Here is a 26,882-nt window from a genome sequence, read left to right as displayed (position 1 = left end):
ATACAGCCGAGGAACAACGCACTGGTTATAAATTTGTGAGCACTGCTATTAGCTATTACTGGTTTACTTTTGAAGTGGTTGACTTGCTATTTAATGTACGTATTCATTTGTTTTCTATTGTGCATCTCGGACATATTGCGGCAGACTGTGTAGGTTTTGTTCTGTGGATTGTGCTGTTGCTCTCAAGATTTTCTTTGTCAGGTAATTGCAGTTTCTTACGTTTTACACTGTGTCTAAACCTTTCAACATATTTTTTATAAATTTGGAGTCTCAGTCTTCTACTTCTCCATAAGGAACGTAATAGCGTACGATACGTCATAGGAAGTAAGGAAAGCTTTATTGTTAAGTTCGGATTTAAACTCACCAAGAGCAGGCGCAGGTAATTTTGTTTTTCAGCCTACTGTAGGCTGATTACATTAAATGTTACCCACCTACCGGTACTGTTCTTAGTGAGATTACATGCAAGTTTGTTCCAACATGGTAGGTACCGAATTGATTTTGAATAGCCTGCTCATGCGCAATAGTATACATGCTGTTCCAACAGAAATTCAAAACTGGTCCTAAACTGTGTCACCATTTCGGAGCCAATGCCAGCACTTCTCATTCAATACCAGGGGCTCCGTTTTCTGTACATGCACATATAATTCATTTAGTTTGTGATGTGACTAAATACAGTACTTCTCATCTGAATAGTGTGACCGAGCTCGATAGCTGCAGTCGCTTAAGTGCGGCCAGTATCCAGTAATCGGGAGGTAGTGGGTTCGAGCCCCACTGTCGGCAGCCCTGAAGATGGTTTTCTGTGGTTTCCCATTTTCACACCAGGCAAATGCCGGGGCTGTACATTAATTAAGGCCACGGCCGCTTCCCATTCGTAGCCCTTTCCTGTCCATCATCGCTGTGTCAGTGCGACGTAAAGCAAATAGCTGAATAGTGTACTCTTCCATCATTCGTCATTAAAGGTTTATTTAACAATTCGTAGATGGTGTTCATACGGTTGACAATTGCCATTTACTGTGAGCTTGCATCCGGGAGATAGTAGGTTCGAATCCCACTATCGGCAGCCCTGAAGATGGTTTTCCGTGATTTCCCATTTTCACACCAGGCAAATGCTGGGGCTGTACCTTAATTAAGGCCACGGCCACTTCCTTCCAACTCCTAGGCCTTTCCTATCCCATCGTCGCCATAAGACCTATCTGTGTCGGTGCGACGTAAAGCCCCTAGCAAAAAAAAAAAAAATTGCCACTTACCAATTCTAACAAACCTTTATTAACAATCAGTTCTAGAAGCATTCTGATTTGCATATTCTCATTAAGATAATTTTGAAGGAATTTCATACCCAGTTCAGAACTCTTGCAATGAAGTAGTTTATAGCCAGTTCGAAACTGTTTTTTGTAAGGAAGGATCTCATGACCAGTTCGGAACTAGTATATAGCCAGTTCGGAGTGGTTTGTTGTGACAAAGGAGCTCATAACCAGTTTGGAACTGTTTGTTGTAACAAAGAAGTTCATAGCCAGCTCAGAAGAGGTTGTTGTAACGAAGGAGCTCATGACCAGTTCAGAACTGTTTGGTGAAACAAATGAGTTCATAGCCAGTTCGGAACTGTTTTTTGTAACGAGGGAGCTCATAAGTAGTTCGGAATGGTTTGTTGTAAGAAAGGAGTTCATAGCCAGTTCGGAACTGTTTGTTGGTTTTTTTGCTAGTGGCTTTACGTCATACCAACACAGACAGGTCTTATGGTGATGATGGGATAGGACAGGCCTAGGAGTAGGAAGGAAGTGGTCGTGGCCTTAAGTAAGGTACAGCACCAGCATTTGCTCGGTTTGAAAATGGGAAACCACAGAAACCCATCTTTAGGGCTGCCGACAGCGGGATTCAAACTCACTATATTCTGGATGCAAGCTCACAGCAAGCGTGCCCCTAACCGCCTGGCAGACATACAGTGAATATTGTAACGTAATCAATAATGGTTTTAACGTTTTGTATAAAGTTACCAGTGAGTACCTGGCTGGCTCTTATCAAATAATTTGTGTCTTCAATAAGGAATTTGGCTAAGCTGCTACTGAATTCAACATATTGTGTGGTAGCTCTTAAAGGGCATGCTGGCCCAGGTGAGGATTGTGCGTTGAGACAACAACTATGCTTATTAAAATACATAAGGCACAGGGTTTGCACACAGTTGTCATTAATAGCCAGGATGATTTACATAATTAGTAAATGTGATGAATAAGACTGGGCTCTCCTTTTACTATCCAAATGTTTGTGGATTGAAAACAAAACTGAATGAACTATACCAGAATATACGTAATAGTGACTTTCAAATGTATATTGCAACTAAATCACCTCTGGACTCTAGTCTAAAGACAGTGAGGTTTATATGGTACAGTACAGACTTTTCATAGCCTATAGAGCTAGCAGAGGGACAGGGACAGTGGTTAGGAGCAGATCATTTGGCCTGCAAGTTGAGCAAGAAATGAATAGTTTTGAAGGTTTGGTTGTAGAATTTCTTTTTGCTTGTTACTATTGGCTTTACATCATACTGACACATACAGGATGTATGGTGATGACAGGATAGGAAAGGGCTAGAAGTGGGTAGGAAGTGGCCATGGCAGCCCTAAAGACAGTTTCCAGTGTTTTACCATTTGCACGTCCCACTCATTGGCTGAATGGTCAGCGTACTGGCCTTCAGTTCAGACGGTCCCGGGTTCAATTCCCTGCCGGGTCGGGGATTTTAACCTTAATTGGTTAATTCCAATGGCCCGGGGGCTGGGTGTTGTGCTGTCCCCAACATTCCTGCAACTCACACACCACACATAACACTATCCTCCACCACAATAACATGCAGTTACTTACACATGGCAGATGCCGCCCACCCTCATCGGGGGTCTGCCTTACAAGGGCTGCAATCGGCTAGTAATAGCCACACGAAATTAAATTAACCATTTGCACACCATCTTACTCAAGGCCAAGATCACTTCCTTCCCAGTCTTAGCCATAATGCCTTAAATCCTATCTGTGCCATTGTGATGTTAAACAAACTGTAAATAAAAATGTCATTTGTTGTGTAGAGGACAAGATATAATGAACAAATTAGAGTACATCTACAGCGTAGCACAGGATAGGATTGTATGGGATGTACATCAAACCCATCACTAGAATCTCAGTGTAGTAGGCGGTGCGTAAGTTCCATAGTCATAGGCTTTTCACAAGGGGTGTGCAAATTAATCCCAATCTGGGTGTGTGGGATGTTTTTTCAGTAAAATTGTTTACCTTTGGAGTTCAGTTTCCAGGTAAAACTGGAGTCGCCTAAAACTACAGGTTTGACAAGAAAACAGCAATAATATTGTTGGTTGCTCATGTTTCAGTGCAAGGTCTGTCTATACCATCTAACACTATATAAAATGGACTCGGAAGTAAAAATCAAAGAGGAACTAATCGGCTTTGAGGAAACATCAAATACTTCATGTGTAAGTATCATTCCAGATAAATTAATAGTGATTACAATTAAACCCTTAACTGTCACCTGAGTTTGACTGGTTACATAATTCTACATATTATATATTTGTATACAGATCTCAAATTGACTAGATATTTTTTTAATAATTACATAAATGCAGAATTTACAAGTATGCCACCTTTATTTTGCACAGCATGTCTGAAAGCTGAATTCATTCATTAGGTTTTGAGGGAGAAGTGGGTTTGTCTCCATCTCCCTTTGCTTTGTAACGCTTGTCAGGAAAAATGGCAGTCTGAGTGGCTCAGGCTGTGGAGGTCTTGCCTTCTGGTTTCAAGTTGTAATATTAAATCCTTTATCACTCTGATGATATTAAAGGTGCTCAAATACATCAGCCTCTTGTGGGAACAATTTCTGTCATCTTAGTGTTTTGAAATACATACAGCTAGTTTGCATGACATGGAATCAATAATGATAACAAATAAGTTACGAGTTTCATTATTGTCTGTATCGACAATTGATTACTATCAAGGGGTAAATAATGATACAGTTATATTAATATTATTAAAGGTAATTATGCCTCCGCTCTCTCTTGGCAGCCAATCAGGTGTTGGTGTCAGTGCTGAGTGCACATAAATTACTAGAAACCTGGGGCATTCACTTTTCACTGGATTAAAACAATACATCATTACACCTGATGGAGAGGCCACTTATTCAGGTTGTGAATGTCCCTTTCAAAGCTATATATAAACTGTTTACCACGTGAGTTGGCCATGCAGTTAGGGGTGCACAGCTGTGAGCTTGCATCTGGGAGATAGTGGGTTCGAATTCCACTGTTCGCAGCCCTGAAGATGGTTTTCCGTGGTTTCTCATTTTCACACCAGGCAAATGCTGGGGCTGTACATTAATTAAGGCCACGGCTGCTTTCTTCCCACTCCTAGACCTTTCCTGTCCAACATGAGTCACAATAGTTTTAATGACCCCCTGTGGGTGGGGAATGCACATGTAGAGTACATCTACGGTATCCCCTGCCTGTCGTAAGAGGCGACTAAAAGGGGCCCAAGGGGCTCTGAACTTGGGAGTGTGGGTTGGTGACCACGGGGCCCTTAGCTGAGACCTGGCATTGCTTCCACTTACTTGTGCTAGGCTCCTCACTTTCATCTATCCTGTCCGACCTCCCTTGGTCAACTCTTGTTCTTTTCTGACCCCGACGGTATTAGAGCATTCGAGGCCTAGGGAGTCTTTCATTTTCACGCACTTCGTGGCCTTTGCCTTTCTTTGTCCATTGCTTCATTTTTTTGAAGTGACGAATCCCTTCTTATTTCTTCATTCTCTGTCTACCTCCCTGTGGGTGGGGTATGCAGACGAAGAATACACCCACGGTATCCCCTGCCTGTCATGGGAGACGACTAAAAGAGGCGACCAAGGGATGATTGTATTAGAACCATGAAACTACTTTTGATTAGTACCATCATGCAGGGAACACCATGGGTTGCCTGTACCTGCAAGTAGTACCACTATATTAGAGTCACTGTGGGTTTCCAGTACCCGTGAGTCGTACCCTTGTGAGCAACAGCAGGGGTCTGGGCGTTACCTGTGATTAGTACCACTATATCTGCGGCACCAATGGTCTGCGTTGCCTGTGCTTAGTACCCACTGTGTGAGAAAAACCACGGCAATACCAGCACTCGTGATTAGAAGGCCTAGGTGAGGAACACCTTTGGTTTGCATTGGCTATGTGTGACACCATTATGTGAGAAACACCATAGGTTTGCGTCAACTGTATGACGTCCAATACTTGTTAGTAGTACCATAATGCGCTCCTTTTGATTATTACCCCAACAAGACAAATACCATGGTTCTCCCTTACTAGCGATAAGTACCATTATGCGGGGCCGTCGACCTGTATTTTGGACCCCATTAGACAACAAGCATCCTCGACTCAGGATTGTGCTTTAGAAGTGGTCTCTTGGTCAGTTATACTTTTTTAGGGTAGTTTTTGGGTAGGATCCACTGATTGTTTTAAATTCATATCCAATCATTCTTCGTGCCATTTTGGCCAGTGGTTGATTTAAAACTTTTAATATTTCATTTCATACCATCAGGGCCCGATGACCTAGATATTAGGTCCCTTAAAACAACAAGCATCATCATCACAGTTTTAATGTGTTATTTTAGTTTCAATTTTAAATGTGTAGTCAGACACTTGATCACTGTTGTGGATATAGGTTTTACTTAAGACATACCAATATGCAATTTTTTATTGGTGGTTATATGTATGCATGTATTTCCAATTTGATTAAGGCTGAAGATGACCTAATGTAGCAAATTTGAAACAAGTGCCAATTATATAAGGTAAAATATTAATCTAATTGTATTGAATAGGTTGTGGCCTTTCTCTACCCTTTGATAATGATAACGACAGTGATTTTTTTTTTCCAGAAACCATGACCTGCTATATTGTAAATATGATATTGCTAATAGTTTAATATTGTAATAGTGTTATATTGGCAGGAGATGTGTTGATATACCAGTGGTATTTACAGAGTTGTATATTAGAGTGCAGTCATATTATTTTAGAATCTTATGGAAGATTGATATGGTGAAGCTTGAAATGCTGGGAGTTTATATGTGATGTTTGCTTATGAGATAGGCGAAGAGACTATGGTAGAGTAGGATATTCCCTTGCAAAGAGGGTTCATTCTTTCATGATGTGGTGAGACATTTCTTTTGTATTCTTTGGGCTGTTACACACTGGTCAAGTAATTATGTTTATTCTGTGAAGGGTTGATCTAAAACAGCCTTGGTTTATAAAGAAATGCATGTGGATGTAATTAAGCACGAAATATACGGAATGTCTATGGGAGATACTTGGAATGAATAGTTTAGTGTGAGAAGCACTCTGTGAGGTGAGACATGTGTCAGTCCACATTTGGTGTAATCTTTTTTGCAAAAAGCCTCCATGACTCAAGCAGCAGCATGCTGGCCTCTCACAGCTGGGTTCTGTGGTACAAATCCTGGTCAGTCCATGTAAGATTTTGAGATTTTTACTGGACAAGCTCTTCTCTCAGTTCTCTCACCTATCCTGTAATCTTTCACCTCAATATCATTTCATTTCAACTGTCAGTCATTAATAATTGCTCCAGAGGAGGGCAACAGGCTTTGGCAGCCGGCACGGTTCCTATCCTTGCCACTAGATGCCAGCATCATTCATTTCATTCGTGACCAAGTTGAACGACTGGCAAAAGGCTATATATTTTCATTGTTTCAGGAACTTCCTGCATTTTGTCATTGGTATTGTACTATAAGAAATGATGTGTAGATAGCTGGGTGCAGTTTTTGCTTTGCGGTCTGCTCTTTCATTCCCTCAAAGTTTCTCTTGCCCTTTGAGCCAGTGAATGTTATTGAGGTTATTTACATGAATGGTTTTATTTCTGATAGCAAGAGCAAGCAGATGCATTCTGTGTCTGTTTGAGATGACAGTCAAGGCTGCTTGGGAGTCTACAGGGATAGTGGGAGCGGTCACTTGATGGTTTGTCTTCAATCTAATCTGTAGCAATCAAGAGATGGAGGGATAAGCATTGGAAATGAACAAGCAATTGTCAGATCAACTCATAAAGGCAGAGAGGGCAGGGGAACACATGATAGGAGAGTTTATCAATCCCAGTTCTTCTACATCCATGTTTTCTCAGTCCACGATGAGTTCTCCTTCCCAGCTTCAGCATCAAGGAGAACATAACCACTCATTCAGGTGCCATCTTGACAGATCTCCAGTCTTAAAGCAGGAAGCAAGATAAACAGGGAGGAAAGATAAGATAAAGATAAAATAGAGGAGGTAAACATTTTAGAAACACAGGACAAACACAAAAGGTGCAATAGTTATTGGAGAGGAACAAACAAGTGTCATGTGGAAACGAACTCTTAATAGGATGAACATAATGACAGTCCAGTGTGTGTGTGTAAGAGGGTGCAACACAAAGAGGAGATGAAAATGAACACAAAACGCAAAAGGATGATGACAATTTCCACTTTTTTGTACACTGCCTCAGGCTTTCTCCTCGCCAATCCCAATTCTACATCCTTCTCTTTTCAGCCCCATCAGGCTGGTTTTTGCTTCTCAGCTTGATCAGGATGGCAGACATCAGCACTCATTGAGGGGCCTCCTTCACAGTTCTTCACTCTTGATGCAGGAAATGTACGATGATAAGAAAGGCACAAAAATACAAGAAAAAGGAGGAAGCATAAGATAAATATAAAATATAGTTGGTTAAGAATAAGGAATACAGGAAAACATTCGAAAAGTGATAACTTGTTGAACAGGGTCATCCAGAAGTTGTGTGTTTATTTCATTATGTAGTCATCAATACCACCTGGTGCGGACTTGTATAGTGCGTGCACTGCATCCTCTACCTCTGTTTCCACCTATGTTGCTCAAGTTCAGTTACTTGATATTACTTTTCTAGTGATCTGTTGTTGTTCATGCCAGGCTGATTGACTCAGTTTCTATTCTGGCCCAGTCTAGTGGTATTTGAAGGCATCGTCCTTGTGTCAGTAGATTTACTACATCCTTTCATTTTTTATTTTGATACATTGACCTCCTTTCTCAAGCTATCTATCTCTGGCAACCGTCTATGAGCAAAACATTTTCTTGGTAATATAGGAAGAAAAATCGCATAGTTAATTTTCTCTGTTTCATGGCAAGAAGTTATAATTGATTTATCATATTCTTCCTTCATTTATTAGCTTCACACAGTGTCATTCATCCCTTATGCTAAAGCATTATTTTGTACCAGGCCGGCACTATGGGCTATGATATTACCTCTCACTTGCTCTGTGTGTGAACATGATATTTAGAGGCAGTGTAAGGCAGGACAAGCAAAACAGAGCCCATCAAAACAGAAGAAATTCATCACATGATAAACATGAAAAGCAAGAAAACTCACTAGTACAAGGAACATCATGTAACAGACATACCCTTTGATGGCAACCAAAATCTAGAAATACCCAACTCAGGTGATGGTATAAACAGGCCCTTTCCCTGGAGAACAAAGAGGGTGTGAACAAGTACGCAAAATGAATTATAATAAGTTCTGTACCTTTGCCTGAGTGGAAGTTTTGAGATCACCCATTACCGTTAACAATAGATTTTATAAATTAAAATAACTTGAATAGTACATTTGAAATGGTAAAACATGACATGATTCATGATAAGTTGAATAGTATGATGAAAATAATAAATTTCCTTTAAATTAAGATAATGATTAGGGATCTCTTGATAAAATATAATTAAAGATAGTTGGATTTTAACATAATTCACAACTCATGGTTAGAATCCGTTGAACATTAAAATGGAGAATCCTTTATAAGCTCCCAAGTCACTGAACAAGAATAAGGAACAAATAAATAAAAATGTTATTTAGTAGAAAATTATTTATAATTGAATAATATAATAAAGAGAAGTTTACAAAATCTAAATCCTGGAAAAAACTTACAACAGATCCCACAACTAAGGAAATAAGCCATCATAAACATATCAGTCCCTATTAACAATTTATTTCCAGTAAATAAAAGGCAATCTACACATAAAAACTCAAGAAGATAGTATACAATAACAGTGGGAAGTCAGATATGTATTGAAACGCAGTCCCCAAAGAAAAGAAGGGTAGACATGATAAGGAGAAGCATATCCTGAATGCAATAAAATCATAAGAACATAGTGTTATTAGAGATTCAGAATGACTGAAAACATTACATGGAATTTACTAAATTAATATATAATTTCATTACTTAAGCTGGCAGAGGGAATGAGGTCACTAGGGACAGAAGTAGGCACATGATAAGAAATTCCCTCACGCGCAAAATAAATGTAACCTTTATAATACAATTCCAGATCTAATTGGTTAATTAAAGCTTTCTGTATTTATTTTCATAAGAATTGTTGTAGTTTTACGCTATTTTAATTACGAATGTAGGGATTTCTACATTGCTTAATTGGTATCACGAACATCTCTTTTATGCATCTGCCAATTAGAGATTGGTATAATGCACTATTAGCTTTGTAGTGTCTGCAGGGAAAAATAAAGGCCATGCTTCCTTTGTGGAATTTTCATTTTGTGCTTTCCATCTGGCACTTGGTAGATGTCTCACAAGTTTCCTCTGCATAGTACTGCTGTAATTTTTCTTACTTTGGACAGACTGGAAGGAGCTTTAATATAAGATACTCAGAACACATTAATGTCCTTAAATACAATAGATTTTTGGCTGTGAGACAGCATAAGCATGACTATAATCACAAATTCACGGACTAAAAACAAGATATGGAAATTCTCAAAGTCATGAACGAAAGACCCCTCCTTAACATCACAGAAAGCTGCTTCATGCACATAGATCAATATTTCAACCCAAATTATAACCTTAATGATATTTCTGAAAAGACAAATATCCTGTTTGACCTTCTGATTCCTATTTTTGGAAACATCAAACCTAAAATTCATAATTCAAGTTATTCTATTCACAGCACCTTCACTCAGCAGCCATCTGTTTTCCCACATCCTTTGACCCTGCCTTAAACCCCTTCCCCCCTTCCTTTCCCAGCTCTCTCCTTTCCCTTTTGCACCCACTCTTTACTTTGCTGTGTTCCCTTTGAATCTCATGATCCTATCTCTAGTCCTCCCCATAAGTGAGGCACACAGTGGGCCACACACCACATGCTGTAACCTACGGTAAGTCTCATATAACTTATGCCATTTGATTTTCACTCTCTTTCCTTTTAGTTCATTAATTTTGACTATCATTTATTTAGGTCAACTTCATGGACACCACATTGAATTGCAAATTTCCACCAACTGCATTCTATGAACTACCAGCTATTTATCATACCTTTGTGTGCCATTCTTTACAATCTCCATTAGCACTTTTCAAGATATTTTAACAAGAAGCGCTAACATTTTAACGCGATGCAGTGCACCCAAGTAATTTAGTCTTATTTTAACTTCATATTTTACGTGTTTTGCACATAGTTCATCCTTTTATTACCTTTTAATGTCATTTGTGTTTGTGCATTGGTTTTAGTCATTAGATGTATTTGTACTGTTTTATATTATGGCTGATGATGGGCGGCCAAGGCTGAAACTAGTTCCAAACAAGGTTCAAATATAATATAAACATTGCATAATATAGCATTGAAAAGGTGAACCATTAAAACATAAATTTAATTATTATTGTAGTATTAAGTGCCGTGTTTCTGCAGTATACTTCCCATGTGGTTCATTCATCTTTCCCTGTGTATAGAGTTTGTTCTGTACTGCTTGGTCAGAATTTTTGAACAACAGGTTCAATTTCAATTCCAGGAAACTTGGTTTAATTTGTTCAACATTATAACAGCAAATGTCAATTACATAATCTATATCTTCAGCTGCTTCTTCCTTCCTGTTTATCCAATTTTCCACTTGATCTATCCACTGTAACAGTTTCTTTGCATTCTTGACAATCATACTTCAGTATTTTCAAATATAGTCAATACTGTATTTTTACATTATTCAACAATTCCGGAAATACTAATGTACCAAACTGCAAGGTGAGGGAAAATCTGACTGAACTGCAAGGATGACAACACACTGCAAACAAAAGTAACAAACCATCACCAACATGCAACAGTCATGGAGTGATGCAGAAGATATGAAACTTGGAATACCTAGAAGGAGAGACACGGGTGCAAAATAATTGTGCAGTGCAACGAAATCAAGAATCTAGGGATTGCCTCATCACTCCAAGGTATGAGGTTAATAAAAGATTGCCTTGATAATAATACAAGTTACCCATTAAACATAAAATAAATAAAGGAAGGAAACGGTGATATTAATGACAAAAAATGGAAATGAGTAGCTCCAAAAAATTGCATGTGGCGTACAATTACACGTGTGGTTTCATAATCTGAAGCATTCCTTGAAGAAATATTACTAACTAGCTAATGTACCCATGCTTCACTACAGTATTCTATATTTTATATGGATTTCTGTGTAAATTACTGTACACACAATGAGTAAGGTTATATTAAATTGTTTGTTTCCAATGTAAGGTGGGCTTTGCGGAGTTTTGTTGATAATGGCAGGCCACGTTTCCTACCACCATTCACAATAGATTTCAGGTGTTTGTACCATAATGGCTAACTCAGTTGCCAGTTGCCATTAACAATAGAGATGGGGAGTTTTCAATATAAAGACAGGCCCCTTTTCCTAATGCCAGTTACATTCAAGTTGGAGAGAATTTAAAATCTTGGGAATAGAACCAGCTTATGGGCGGTTAGGCTATGTGCATTTGGAGAACTTCGCCCAGATGTGCCAATTGGGATCATCAGTTGGATTGCCATGCCTCTCGAAGACTGCTTAGTAGTGGTAGACCAACTGCATGGTCCTGCAATGTTAGCAAATAGGGATTGCTTACCTGCTGAAGGAGAAGTGAATTCTCCGTTAAAAAAAATATGTACTGCTATCAGTCAGTCTCAGCCAGTGCTTTTGGTATGTGTGAAATAAAGGCCTTGTACCTGTGATTTGATTTTCATGGAAGACTAGAGGCTATGTGACTGTGATAAAAATATTGAAAATAATGCAGAGCTACAGGGCTGCCTACCACTTCAAAGGTAAATAAACTATCACGCTCATGATGTTAATATAAATATACCTTTCCAGTACCTTTCTTTCAGTAAAATGTCAATGGAAGTAATTTTTGGCTCATTTTCATACAATGACTTCCGTTGCAGTGTGAAATGGGCAAGAAAATAGAGATCAAGGAGGAACCTGTTCGGCTTGAAGGCACAGCAAGTACATCTTTTGTAAGTATAATTCCTGATCACTTAATAGTGATCAGAATTTAAGTGATATTTAAAACATTTCAGAGTTATTGGTTACAGAGTGTTTCACCTGGACAAATATTCAGTGCATAACATGAGGCAGAAACTCACCAACTTTTAAAATGTACTTTGTCAGATGTTTCATTTTGTTCTACTTTCATAGCATGACATATCTAGGTGTTAGTCTGGTAGGTGTGCTGTATGTTGTGGCTGTCAGTGGCCATCAGATGAGTGGTGATGGCGTGCTGGATGTCATTCATTGTTATTGGAAATATTGGATAGTTGTTGACATTGGAACCTTATATTCTTTATTTTCCCCCATGGATTATTTAATGGTTGGCTACATAACACTAATAATATTCAGTGTAAATTAACTGAGCAGGTCCTATTCTGTAGAGAATGAACACCTTCATCTTACCTACAGGGCCCCAGTAAGATTTCCAGTGAGTTTGAGATATCAGTACCTGAACCCTAGAGTTGGTTAGGAATCCTATCAATGCTATGGAATTTTTCTTAATTTGGTAAAACTACTATACAGTAGAACCTCGATAATTCGAAATCGGTTAATTCAAAATCCCGCCTAATTCGAAGAAGCTCTCGTTCCCGGAAACATGAGATATAGTTTTGCATGTTATTTCAATTGTTTAATTCGAAATACGGATAATTCGTAATTCGAAGCACAATGTCGGCCCCATTACCGAAATTCAGACTTTTAATTCGAAACTGCCTTTACATTTTAAAACATAGTATGTTACAGAGTAATTTCAACTCGAAATTTATCCGTTCCGCGTCATAATAGAACGCGCGTTCCAGAACGTGGAGGGGTAGCTTTCCGCACTTACACTCACTTCGGTGGGTCTACAGTGCGCTTCATGACTGCTAAGTTGAATGAACTCGGAATTCTTTTGAATTCAGTCTTTTAAGGAACGCCGTAATATCACACAACAGGCAGTGTGCGGGAAAACAGAATCCGCGAACACTGGCGATACGGACAGTTGACGAAAAAACGTGGCTCATATAATAAATTCGTAGGCACGGAACAATATAGTCATTGCCGGTGAAACTGCATTGCTTTATTTTTATGCGAGCCCAAATGGTCTTATGGTTTTAAAGGAGAAATTGCCAGCCGGGAAATGTACAAGGGTGAGGGATGGGCGTCATAGTAGTGCGTTGCAATGCACATGGAAGCGAAATACTTTATCCCCTCGTCATAGGAAAGTTCGATAAGCTACAATGTTTTAAGGGCATCGGGCACTTTCCATGCCAGTACAAAGCATCTAAATATGCAAACAGTACAGAAATCAAAAAAATAATCCATTTGCACAGGGGAATCGGCATAATTTTTCCTCGTCTTTGAATTGTGCGATTTTTTTCTTTCGTTGCGTGAGGTTATGTTTATCAGTGATTTATCGAAGTGCATTATTTGAACATTGTAAATGCACCTTGTTGGATATATTTCAGAAATAGTTTTTTCCATGGCATTTGAAAGGTTTAAACTGTGAATCGAGGTGATGCATGCATTAATGGGTCGTAGAATAGTTTGTGACGCGGCAAGTGTTTACATTTCTGAAGTTCGAGAGAAGTGCCATGGCGGGAAATCGTACGAGGATAGAGTCATAGGAAAGTTCGATTTTAAAGGCATCGGGTACTTTCTGTGTAAATACAAGGCATCTAAAATGCATAAAGTATAGTAATCCAATTAATAAAGCACTTGCACATGGAAGCCAGCACAGATTTCTCCTCGTCTTCGAATCGTGCTTTTTTTTTTTTTTTCCTTCTTTCGTTGCGTGAGGTTATGTTTACCAGTGAGATATCCGAGTGCATTATTTGAATACTGTAAATGCACCTTCTTGGATACATTTTGGAAATAGTTCTTTTTTCGTCGCATTTGAAAGGTATAAACTGTGAAGCAAGGTTAACTGCATGCAGTAACGGGCCTTAGAATATTTTGAAACGCGGCAAGGGTTGGTACCGGTACTTCTGAATTGCGAATTGGTGGTTAATTCGAAATCACGTAATTCGAAGTCCGATTTTTGAGTCCCAACGACTTCGAATTAACGAGGTTTTACTGTAGTGACATTTAGGTCAATGTTCATGAAGAAACTGATTGTGACTGGTCAGGTCCTTTTTGCCTACCATCATGAGAGGATCAGGTTCATTTTTGCAGTATTGATTATTCCATTCTTTGTCACCAACAGGTTTATATTAATATGTGTATGGGGAGTTTGCTAATTATTGATTTTTACTCATCTTTTCTCCTGATCGAATAGATGTCATAACATTGATGGTCAACTTTGATAATTGGATTTTCCAATTCATTGTATAAAAGGCCTGTGTGATCATGGAGGGAAATTTTTATTTTGATGTTTTCAAGATTTTAGTTGTTTTTCTACAATTTCTCATGCTGTGTTCCATCTGCTTCCACTTAATTTATATTCTCCTTTTTATTGGTATCAGTAATTTATTTATGAAGTTGTTTACTACTGATTTTAACATTTGTGCAGCCGTCTCTAAGGTCATAACTACACTAACCTTACTATGAACCATCATGTTCAGTTTTTATGAATTATATTCATGAAAAATATCCAGTACATCCAAGAGTCATAAAAGCCACTTAAAAAAAAATGTGTGAGAGAGCTATGGAAGGGGGATGATGATTATTTATACTCCTCTACTTGAACAATCTGTGCCTTGCTCAGGATGGTCACTACATGTTAGAAATTCTGACGGCACTGCTAGATGCAGCGGTTGGGCGAGTTCCTGAAATTAGTGTCCTTGCAGTTATAAATACCCAGTAGTGGTACTTGAAGAATGCCTTATCCCTTACCACTTGTCTGTCAGGTGAGACCCGACATGATATTCCCGTTCCGGTCACATGTCGGGGGAGACCCGACATGGCATTTTATCGCCCACCGCTCGCCTGCCGTCACTTAGTCGACAAAATACACGATATACTGTACTGCCATCTCATGGTTCCTCGCGAAACATTGTAGAATCCAGATACTCTTTGACAGTCAGTCAAAAATCTATTATTTAGATAACAGGGTAGCCGTCAGCTGTCCACTCATGTACACGAAAGCTCGAGCAATAGTAAACAAACATGGTCGCCATGTGGTCTTCTAGTCATATATATGTTGTATATTGCAGGCAACACACGAAACCACAGTATTTTCGCACCTCTGCTCCTAATGAATATATCTAGTAGCATTTCACGATGCCTAATAGTTAACTGACGATGGTCGGTATGTGTACCCTAACCCAACATGTACCTGATGCTGACAGCTGGCACAATTATAAATCAACAGATTCATATTTCAAGAAATCGCCATTTACAGTGGTTTCAGCCTACAAACTACCATGAGGAATTGATACAGAGACTGAATATAGTTTTTCAATTGCTTTATAGCGATAAATTGTACTCTAAATTATTAACAAAACCAATTGGTATGCGCTAATGATAATAATAAAAATGCAAAAACATTAGTCTTAGATTCCACATATTGCTTTTATTTGCTCCCGTATAGCTTGCTGTAAACTTGTACAGCCTGACTACATCATTTGAAAGCAAGTGCTATCTCCAAAATCGTTAAAGATTAATACAGGTCATCTATATATTAAATTTTTTTATGAAAACTAAAGTCAGTCACTCCGGCCATTCTAACTGGTCGATTTCCTTCATTCTTTTTTTAACTGAAAGATATTCATGCACAGATTTGTCATCAGGTACTATAAACCACCTTCCTCATATTATTTGACTTTTTCATTTTTTTTTGTCCCTTTGAAGCAATCATATCTTTGGTTCCAACTCAGGTATGGAGTTCGTTTTAGCCTAAGAACACTCAGTGGATCGAGCTCTTTCATTTTAGCTCTTAACTGTTCAAATTGGTTGATTCTGAGGAAGGTTATGAGTGCACATTCAATCTGACTTCTCATTTCTTCAACATTTTTTTCTCATTGAACCAATCATATCTTTCGTTCTAATTGAGGTACGTAGTTTGTTTTGGTATAAAAACACTCAACGGATCAAGCGCTTTCTTTTGAGGTAATAACTACTTAAATTGGTAGATTTTGAGAAAAATTATGAGTACACTTGTCTCCATGACGAATATCTTTGAAGGACTTTTTAACAGTTCGGCGCGTAGTGTTGTTCCAAGGAATGTTTAATTAAATTTCTTTGTGTGATGTGTTTTCAAGTATTTTGTTGACATAATACTACATTCTGTTACCACAGCAGATCATGTGCTTTATTTCATTAACTCGAAACTTTGCAAATGCATCCATGAGGATAGTAATGAACAACACCATACTTTGTACATTGCGGGCTGAGCCAGCGGGAAACTGCTAGTATAAGATAAAAATGTACATTTAAGATATGAGTAGTAGAGGCAACACAGAGAACTTTAATTTGAGGGTAAAGGTTAAACATGTCCCTACAACGAAAAAGTGATGCAACTTAGAAGGATATGTAAACATCACCAGGTCGTTCTCATTAGTGAGTCCAATCCAGCGGCCTGAGAGTTAGTCATCCAGGTAGCAGTACGATTTCTACTCATCGGTAAGATGGGAGTCCCAACTTGTCGGAACTTTGAAATCACCTACTACTGCCATGCTTCAAGATAAGATATAACTGACTCCATACTGTTAAGGATTCCTACACCTTTGCTTTTGAGATTGCACAGATAGATAAATCTAGAGCAGAACTATTCTTATTCCCTGTTGGGGCGAGGAATTTATGTGTCTCATGAGGATAATGAGATTGTTAAATATTCTATAGAAATAAAAAGTCACATTTTACTGAATTGAAAAACCAGTTAAGGGCAAAATTGTTGACCACCACTTTCCCCACCATGATATTGGGTGGTGTGAATATAAATGAGTCCAAGGAAGTGCGCGTTTGCTCGCTGAGTGTCTTCCACTCTCCATTTGCGGTAAATAATAATATAGAGCGGAAGCATAGTGTAAACTCAAGTGTCTGGAGCAACCGCACATTGTCACTGATCAAGGTCATGCACATGCCATGTAGATAACACTTCAATGACTTCTGGATAATTCACTGCTCACCATGGCAGAAGACAGTGTGGAATTCCAGTCCGCTTTTATCTCCATTTTAAAGGAACATAGATTCTGTTTTCAAAGTCATGTTACCCAGATTGCCAGATTCCTGAAAATAAATTAAGGGACAGGTGTGTTTTTGAGGATATCAGTGCGTGACATAATCGACAACTAGTGAACTTCTAATTTTACAGAAGTGAAATGCCATCACAGAGCAGTTTATTAATAAATGATGGTACACATACCAAAACAAACATTTTATTTCCGTGCCGATACTGTGTCATTCAGCATATCTTTGGACCGATTGTAATAAATAGTCGTAGCATGAAACTGAAAAAAAATTTACACAGAACATCTGTTTCTCACATCCAAACATTTTGCATTCATAGGTGAAAATAACCCTCCCGATGAAAGAATTTGAGGCAAGTATGTTCAAACAAAAAGAAACCATTTTCACAAAGTTTGTTACTTCATATGCCCCTACACTTTGGGATATTTATATCCACTTTTCACTTACAGGCAAATTACTATCTGCTTGTGTCACTGATAAATAGGGTCTTATAACTGAATACCCCTCATATACTTTATCTACATCAACATCATTCTATCGGGCGAGTTAGCCATCCGTTTAGGGGCGCACAGCTGTGAGCTTGCATCTGGGAGATAGTGGGTTCGAGCCCCTCTGTCGGCAGCCCTGAATATGGTTTTCTGTGGTTTCCCATTTTCACACCAGGCAAATGCTGGGGCTGTATCTTAATTAAGGCCTCAGCCACTTCCTTCTCAGTCCTAGGTCTTCCTTGTCGCATCATTTTCATAAGATCGATCTGTGTCGGTGCGATGTTAAGCCAATTGTAAAAAAAATCACATTCCGTATGTTTAACTTACAAATAAGGGCACTAATATCGTAGAAGGATATCTCTTTTTCTAGAGTCAAAAATATTGCAGATGGAAAGAGCATGGTGCATGCGGCACTGACGGTAGTTGTTCATTCTTATCCATTATATCTACCACGCTGGCCAACCTGAAACTCGCCAAAATTGTAAGCAATGAACCAAAGAGTTTCTTCGGTCTTTGCGAACAAATATGTGAGAGTAAGTCCTCTTTGCAATGAAAACATCAGACAGAAAGAAGAAAAGAGAGATTTTTGAAGGAAATATTATACCAGAGATGTGAAAACTGACTCATTTCTCTCGAGTTACAAAATGCTTGAAAATACGAGACAGCGGCCATCCCAGATAAGAACCGTTTGGGGAGCGGGACATTTAGAATGAATATAGGACTGTCCCGTAATATCTGGGACGCTTGGGAACCCTGCAGTTACCTGATAAGAAGCACAAGGAACCAAGTGCAATAAATGCAGTTACCAGATAAGAAACACAAGAAAGTAAGTGCAATAAATGCAGTTCAGTGTGAACTTCTTGCTAAATTTAACATAACTATTTTGGTCCAACAACTGTTGGTAAAAATTTACAAAACATGAACATAAGAATGGAATATAAAGTAGAATTAAAGCGTACTGGAAACAAACCCATATCGTTATAATAATGGGATAAGTGGCTGATGAATTTAATGCAGGGGGCCATCTGAAAGGTAGGAAAATATAGCCTGTTAATGAAGACAGTAATAAATTGAGGACAGTAGTATAACGTAAATGACAAAAGTTATTTATGATGTAAATGGTATATTGACAATTGAATTTATTTTCTTGAGGAGCCAGATCTGCAGGAGTTGACATCTCTTCGACTTCCAACAGAGGCATCATAACTCTGAAGACATCGGAATTCCTCCAGATTCAGGAGTCGTGGACAAAGCCAGGCCGTGGTTGAACTCTTCCTTTCCATTCCAAGTGGCCTGTATGTTAATGCTTGGGACATCTTTTCTGTAAACGTAGTAATTCCCATGAACATGTGGCTTCTAAATTTGTACATGAGTACAGTCTGCAGCTCCAACAGCATAAGGGAATTACATAAAATCAGTTTCATGGTCCGTATCGCACTTCAATAGATTCACAATTAAGTATTTATTATTTTCCACCTAGTCGATACAATGATTGCTTAAGGCAATTTAATGGTTAAAAGTGGTACATGTTTCGTATTTTATCAACATCTTCAGCCACATAATACTGTTTAGATGAAAAATATATAAAATATATAAATATATAAAATGCTTAAGAGGAAGTGTCCTTAAAATTAACATAAGATTGACAACATTAAAACAAACAAGAACTCAAGAGAAAATATATAAATTATTACGACCATTGAAATCAGTTGTCAAGGAAACACTTGTAGAATATTCCATAGAGTGTATGTCCTAAATGAATATTCTTTTCTGAATAATTCATGAAAAAAGGTCAAATTATAAATTATACAGTTTATAGGTAATTGTCGAAATGAAGAAAACCAGATATCGCAATGTGGTTCTTATTATTAATGCAGATGAAAATATAACTAATTCTTAGTTGTCAATTCTTATTAAGCCTGCTTTCCTTTGGAACAGTAACTCCTGTCATTCTTTCACAGTCTTGTGTCTGGTGTAATATTGATGATGCGTTCTTCCTTGCTCTTGCACCTGAGGAGGTGGAGGAGCGGGGGATATAGGTGTGGTAAGAACCTCCTTGCTGCCACCTATAGCTTCAATTGAGGAGGAATAGAGAAATTCCAATTCTTTTTTCGTGATCTTTCTCAAGCATTTTCAAATATACCAGAATTTGATAATATAAAGGCTGTAGAATATAAGAATTTGATAATATAAAGGCTGTAGAATATAAGAATTTGATAATATAAAGGCTGTAGAATATAAGAATCCTTTATATTATCAAATTCTAGTATATTTGAAAATGCTTGAGAAAGATCACGAAAAAAGAATTGGAATTTCTCTATTCCTCCTCAGTTGAAGCTATAGGTGGCAGGAAGGAGGTTCTTAACACACCTATATCCCCCGCTCCTCCACCTCCTCAGGTGCAAGAGCAAGGAAGAACGCATCATCAATATTACACCAGACACAAGACTGTGAAAGAAGGACAGGAGTTACTGTTCCAAAGGAAAGCAGGCTTAATAAGAATTGACAACTAAGAATTAGTTATATTTTCATCTGCATTAATAATAAGAACCACATTGTGATATCTGGTTTTCTTCTTTTCGACAATTACCTATAATGTAGGATGTTAAAAGGTTTGTTTTTTTCACCTATTCAATACATATAAATTTTATAAATTAGGAATTTATTGTAGATTCCACTTGAGACATGTTTCGCCCTTCATTGAGGGCATCATCAGTCAAAATATCACCTCAAGGTAAAAAATCAGGTAACTGGTTAGTATTAGACATGTACAAATTAATACATATTATTAACAACATACAAAAATTAAGTATGGGAAATAGTTGCACAAAAGTGATGGTTGAACATGTAGGTTTAGATGAAAAGTCAGCACCAATGCCTAAAAATAACATAGTAGAGTTCTGCAGTGGTGCTCTGGAGAAACAGTTGACGCAATCATATGAAAATAAAAAGTTTAAAAATATTTACAATATAACAATTAAGGGAGAAAAGGTGTAGTGTTTGGTATCAATGTTAGTATCCAAAATTGATGTCAAAGGTTGGCAACTATACAGTATTTACATTGTTCAATTGAACAGTTGAGATAAAGTTTTTTAAAAAATATTTACATTTAACATTCAGCGTAAATGTTTGTAATAAAAACTAATGTTAATGATTGGTAACTATATAGTAATTACATTATCTAATTGAATAGTTGAGAATTTACAATTATATACATATTTACACAAGAGCAGCTGGTGCACAAGGATAAAAAAATTTTTTAGTACCAAGTGCGTCCTGATGTTTTAGAGGTTGGAAGAAAGAATTAGCATTGACATTTCAGAAATATGTAGAGCAGATTATTTAGTTAAAAATCACCGGGGGTAGGGGAAATTTTCATAGCCAAATGAGGTTTTATAGGCATCAAGCTGAAAGTTTTCCGGTTGTAGCGCCGAGGTCGGGACGGAGACTGGTCAGTGTGGCTGGAGATTCATGGGTAATCCGTGCGTTTGAACGGCAACAATGGTGACAGTTAAAGTGGGTAATTGCTAATTAGGAAAAATGTTGTGGGTTGAAACTTCCGCTTATTCTTTTAGTTGACTTCTGTAGCATCAATTGTGATGTGAAGACATCGGTGTGAAATGCCGGTGAGACAAAATGATATTGTTCCGTGGAATAAAGTAAGGCGGACTACGGGATGAAGTTGTTGTTCTTACTGGTCTGGTGAGATAGAATAGAGTTGCTTGTGTTGTGGACAACTGTGGAGAGATTAGAATGTATACGGCAACTGCAGAGTCAGAGCGTTAAAGCTGAGGTGAGGCATCTTCTTATTCTGACTGCGAAGAGGAGCCGTAGTGGCCCGCCATATTTGTGCCGATGTGCGCTGGGTTCCGGCGAGTTGTTGAAAGTTGTATTGTATGAAGTGGAAGTTATCTGATGTGTCGCTGAGAGGTAATTGTTGATGAGTATTGGTGGACTAAGAAGGAGGCTCAGTCGGTAATACGCACATGCGGCGCTACAACCGGAAAACTTTCAGCTTGATGCCTATAAAACCTCATTTGGCTATGAAAATTTCCCCTAGCCCCAGTGATTTTTAACTAAATAATCTGCTCTACATATTTCTGAAATGTCAATGCTAATTCTTTCTTCCAACCTCTAAAACATCGGGACGCACTTGGTACTAAAAATTTTTTTTATCCATGTGCACCAGCTGCTCTTGTGTAAATATGTATATAATTGTAAATTCTCAACTATTCAATTAGATAATGTAATTACTATATAGTTACCAATCATTAACATTAGTTTTTATTACAAACATTTACGCTGAATGTTAAATGTAAATATTTTAAAAAAAACTTTATCTCAACTGTTCAATTGAACAATGTAAATACTGTATAGTTGCCAACCTTTGACATCAATTTTTGGTTACTAACATTGATACCAAACACTACACCTTTTCTCCCTTAATTGTTATATTGTAAATATTTTTAAACTTTTTATTTTCATATGATTGCGTCAACTGTTTCTCCAGAGCACCACTGCAGAACTCTACTATGTTATTTTTAGGCATTGGTGCTGACTTTTCATCTATAAACCTACATGTTCAACCATCACTTTTGTGCAACTATTTCCCATACTTAATTTTTGTATGTTGTTAATAATATGTATTAATTTGTACATGTCTATTACTAACCAGTTACCTGATTTTTTACCTTGAGGTGAAATTTTGACTGATGATGCCCTCAATGAAGGGCGAAACATGTCTCAAGTGGAATCTACAATAAATTCCTAATTTATAAAATTTATATGTATTGAATAGGTGAAAAAAAAAAAAACCTTTTAACATCCTACATTCAGTATCTTCAATACGGATAACAATGATTTTTATCACTTGCAATTACCTATAAACTGTATAATTTATAATTTGACCTTTTTTCATGAATTATTCAGAAAAGAATATTCATTTAGGACATACACTCTATGGAATATTGTACAAGTGTTTCCTTGACAACTGATTTCAATTGTAGTAATAATTTATATATTTTCTCTTGAGTTTTTGTTTGTTTTAATGTTGTCAATCTTATGTTAATTTTAAGGACACTTCCTCTTAAGCATTACTTTGTCAATTTTATATATTTTTCATCTAAACAGTGTTATGTGGCTGAAGATGTTGATAAAATACGAAACATGTACCACTTTTAACCATTAAATTGCCTTAAGCAATCATTGTATCGCATAAGGGAATTTAAAACATTCTTGTCACTTAGCCTGTGCTTCCTGCATCCAAGCAACATTTGTTGGAATTTTATTTAATAATCTGCTTTCATTTGTATTCATGTCAAAACCTGCGAAAATGTTTTTGACACAGTGCTCCAAGATGAATATAAATGTGCGTCTCATTTTTAACCCACAAAAGGGGGAATTCTGAGACAACTCAGGGAAAAAGTGAGACAGTATTGTAGCAGACTGTAAAATCATGTTGGGGAGTTAACAGGGTAACTGTGAGACAGTTTAGGGTCAAACAAAGACAGAGAAAAATCTGGGTATAATAGTTTGCAACACTTTCTTCAGTTTTATTATAGGAACGAAATGACCATGTTTCGATAACACAAAATTTAGGCTTGAGATATATTTTTATACATTTTTTCCTGACAAAATTTATGTAGTATAGATAGTTGACAATATACCATCTAATTAAATGGTACCTGAGTTTTATGTCTGAATTTATGTTACATTTTAATGATACTAAATAAATACATAGTGCCCATTGTAATCAGAATGGTGAAAAAATGAGACACTTCACTTGGTTAAAAGCTGGGTTTACAGAAACTTGGAGTTCTAGTTTTTTTTTTTTTTCAAAAACATCAACTACTTCTGGGAATGCAAATATAATGTTTCTATCTTTCTCTGTTATTATTGGAACAGGCTATTTCATCAGTAATTTTGACTTTTCCACAACGGATATGTCATTTTCGTTACGCCTAACGCAGTTTTGTTATTGTCCACACAATTGAGAAACATAATTTGCTTGTCTCCACCTTCCAGAACTTTCTGAACAGTGGCAACATATTTATATTGAAAAGAATGCCACTTTCCACAACTTTCAACTTTCAAAATGTAGAAGTACACAGTCACCCGGATTTACTTCATCTGTGTAGAGTAGACCAACTTCATCAAGACTGCCACCGCTACCTCGCCAATCTTCATCTTTCTTGAAGCTGAGTCAACTTTTGCTCTTGTCTTAGATGGAGGTTTTACTACCAAAACTGTTGCCTTTTGAATACCAGTACCCTTTCTATTCTTCTTATGAACTGGTTTCTGCTTTTCTCTCGCAAGCTGAGAATACTCTTCAGATGATATCACCTTTGCTGTTGGGTCCACTCTTTTTCACTTGATCATGGTTTTGTCAGTGCGTTTGATTTTTGAAAGTAGGACAAGTATTTAGGCACAGAAACAAGTTTGTTAAGTGTCTCATTCTTCCCCTAGAAGTGTCTCACTTTTACCCTCATGATGTCTCATATTTACCCCCATTTTTTAACAATGAATTTTCTTCTCAAATCAAACACGTAAAATTGTGTTTTCAAGCTGAAAAATAAGATTTTCCTTACACTACCAAATAAAACCACAAACACTTTCCTGGACTTTTAGATTGAGCCAGAGTAACAAAATACAAAGTGCAATGCATGAAATTTTTTTAGAAAAAACACCACTCAGGAAAAACTTGTCTGCTGGTAGATATATAATTCAGAGACTTTTCAATTATTTTATCATAATGGATATAAGACTAATATATAACATCATCCATGCAAAGGGTTGTGATCATTAATCAGAGCTGAGAAATTTGAGTGTCTCATTTTTTCCCTTTTTTTTTGTCTGTCTCATAATTACCCTGACTGACCCTACAAGCAGTAGAACACTACAATTTCAAAATACTCTATAGCCTTGTTCATAATAACACTAATATAGTTCAATTTGGCATGTAATGTTACCTGTCTTGTAATATGAATGCCCTGAGGGGAATAAATTGAACTTTTCTATATCCGTTTTGCTACACAGTATTGCCCGCCTGGCCATTCATTCCTGATACCTGGCTGACAAAATTCCTGGGGAAAACACTGCACTAGTTAGAGAAGAAACAGATGGGACAGGATAAATTGACATGGAAAGCTGCATCATTCTACTCCATTGACTGATAAGCCAAGCATATTAGTAATGACTGTAATCTATATAAATTGTAACAACTGTGTATCTATACATTGATTATTTTGGCAACATTTTCTTATAATTATCCATTTCAGGTGCAACAATGATACCTACATATATTTTAGCTTTGAAGTTTTGCCTGTCTTTTTTGTTTTTGAGTTTTATAGCTGGAAAACTACAGAATATATTTGAATCCACCTTCAGAATCCTCTTCTGCATGGATAGATTTAGGTTCAGTGTCATTTTGACATCGAAGAATAAATTGGATGTTTCTAGGAAGACTAAAACAGTGATTCTACTCCCCCACAAAATATACATGGCCAATCTTATTTGAACTCTACCAACCTTACTGGGAATCTGTTTCTAAAATTTTCTTCTCATGTAGACTATTTTAATAGGAGGATTAATAAGGGAGTTGTCTTTAACAGAATGTCTTTATTCCTAGAGCACTTAAGACTGTGAGGAACATTCTTTCTACCTGAAGGGAATTTCCCATTTTTATAAATCACTTATATTGAATAAGTTTTTATATTCAGATGAAACAGTAGACATGCAGTCATAATGTCAAGGAATACACACTCATGGTGTGTAAACTCATTGATAGTAATTCCAAGGAGAAAACGAAACAGAATATTTACAACATATTGTTCTTCATATCCTTCCCTATTTGGAAAGAGTTGCACAAATCAAAATTAAGTACTATGGGTATCAAACTGTCTGGTCATTTCAGTCACTCACCTAAAGTAATCTCTAAAAATAAGAAGTTAAGCATTGAAAGAATTCATAAACTTAATTTATTAGGCATTTTCACTTGTTGACCACTCATGGTTACCACTACTCCCTTTGAGGAGTCTGATGAGTCATACTGTTCCTGAGAGTGAAATCTACTGGGGCAGTCGTCAGCATCCTCTGCAGTTTCAGAATTCACTGATGTGGACTAATCACATCACCTGTCAATGTTTCCAACCTTACAACTCTTCCATCTCTTTCCCACTTCCAGCACCCATGTTAATGACCAGTTGGTCCAATTCTTCCCATTCTTCACATCCCCTTCTGCAGTGTTTGTAGACATCTTGTTCTGCCTCTTAATTTAACTGATGTAGGCACTCTTCTCAAAATCTTGCTGCATCTGTAACAGAAATAAAAATCTCCTGTGTAATTTCACAGAATCCAGTTTATCTAGATCTAAAATGCTCATGCAGAGATTGTCTTGCAAAATACATGAAGGTGATAGTAGTTTGAAATTTTCAAAACTAATTATCTGCACCAGTGAAATTTGTTCCTTTGTCATTGTAGACATCTTTTGGACTTCCTCATTGAGCATTTAACCATCAAAAACTCAGAAAAATATGTTCATTATGAAACTGCTAACCAGTTCCATGTGCATTGCCCTATATATGGCAAATGTAAAAAGCACAATTCATCCCCCTCTTCTTCCTTTCAGTATCAAAGGTCCAGAAATGTCTACACCTGTCACCTCAAGTACCGCTTCGTGCAATTTACATCTCAAACATCTTGACAGCATGGCCTGGCTGCTCGTTCGTCTTGCTATAACCGAAAATCTTTCTCGGAAGTCCAAAAGTAACATGTGAGTGCCAACGTGCAACATTCTAACATGTTCCACATGAATTAGAAGTTGCACCAGACTATGTTTACTCGGTAGTACCGTTGGTCATCTGAAGTCCCCACTATCTTTTCTTTCAATGATCTTTGTTTTTACTCACAAATTTCCTTAACAGTCTTCGAATGTGCAAAGTGACTTACAGATGGAAATCTCTTCTTCCCCAGAAA

At 37.4% G+C, this 26,882-nt stretch overlaps 1 protein-coding gene across 1 annotated transcript in view; it reads left to right on the top strand.

Moving 5' to 3' along the window:
• Positions 1-239: 239 nt before the first annotated feature.
• Positions 240-26,882, top strand: part of LOC136884814 (uncharacterized) — a 139,402-nt gene continuing 112,759 nt past the window's right edge. The window contains exons 1-3 of the mRNA XM_068230001.1: positions 240-379; positions 3,363-3,464; positions 12,210-12,281. Of these exons, the coding sequence (XP_068086102.1) occupies positions 3,399-3,464; positions 12,210-12,281 (138 nt within the window). The 5' untranslated portion in view covers positions 240-379; positions 3,363-3,398. The remainder of the gene's footprint in view (positions 380-3,362; positions 3,465-12,209; positions 12,282-26,882) is intronic.

This window comes from Anabrus simplex, chromosome 13, assembly GCF_040414725.1.
Source record: "Anabrus simplex isolate iqAnaSimp1 chromosome 13, ASM4041472v1, whole genome shotgun sequence".
Classification (NCBI taxonomy): domain Eukaryota; kingdom Metazoa; phylum Arthropoda; class Insecta; order Orthoptera; family Tettigoniidae; genus Anabrus; species Anabrus simplex.
Note: the sequence above shows the minus strand (reverse complement) of the source record. Positions and strands in the feature narration are given on the sequence as shown.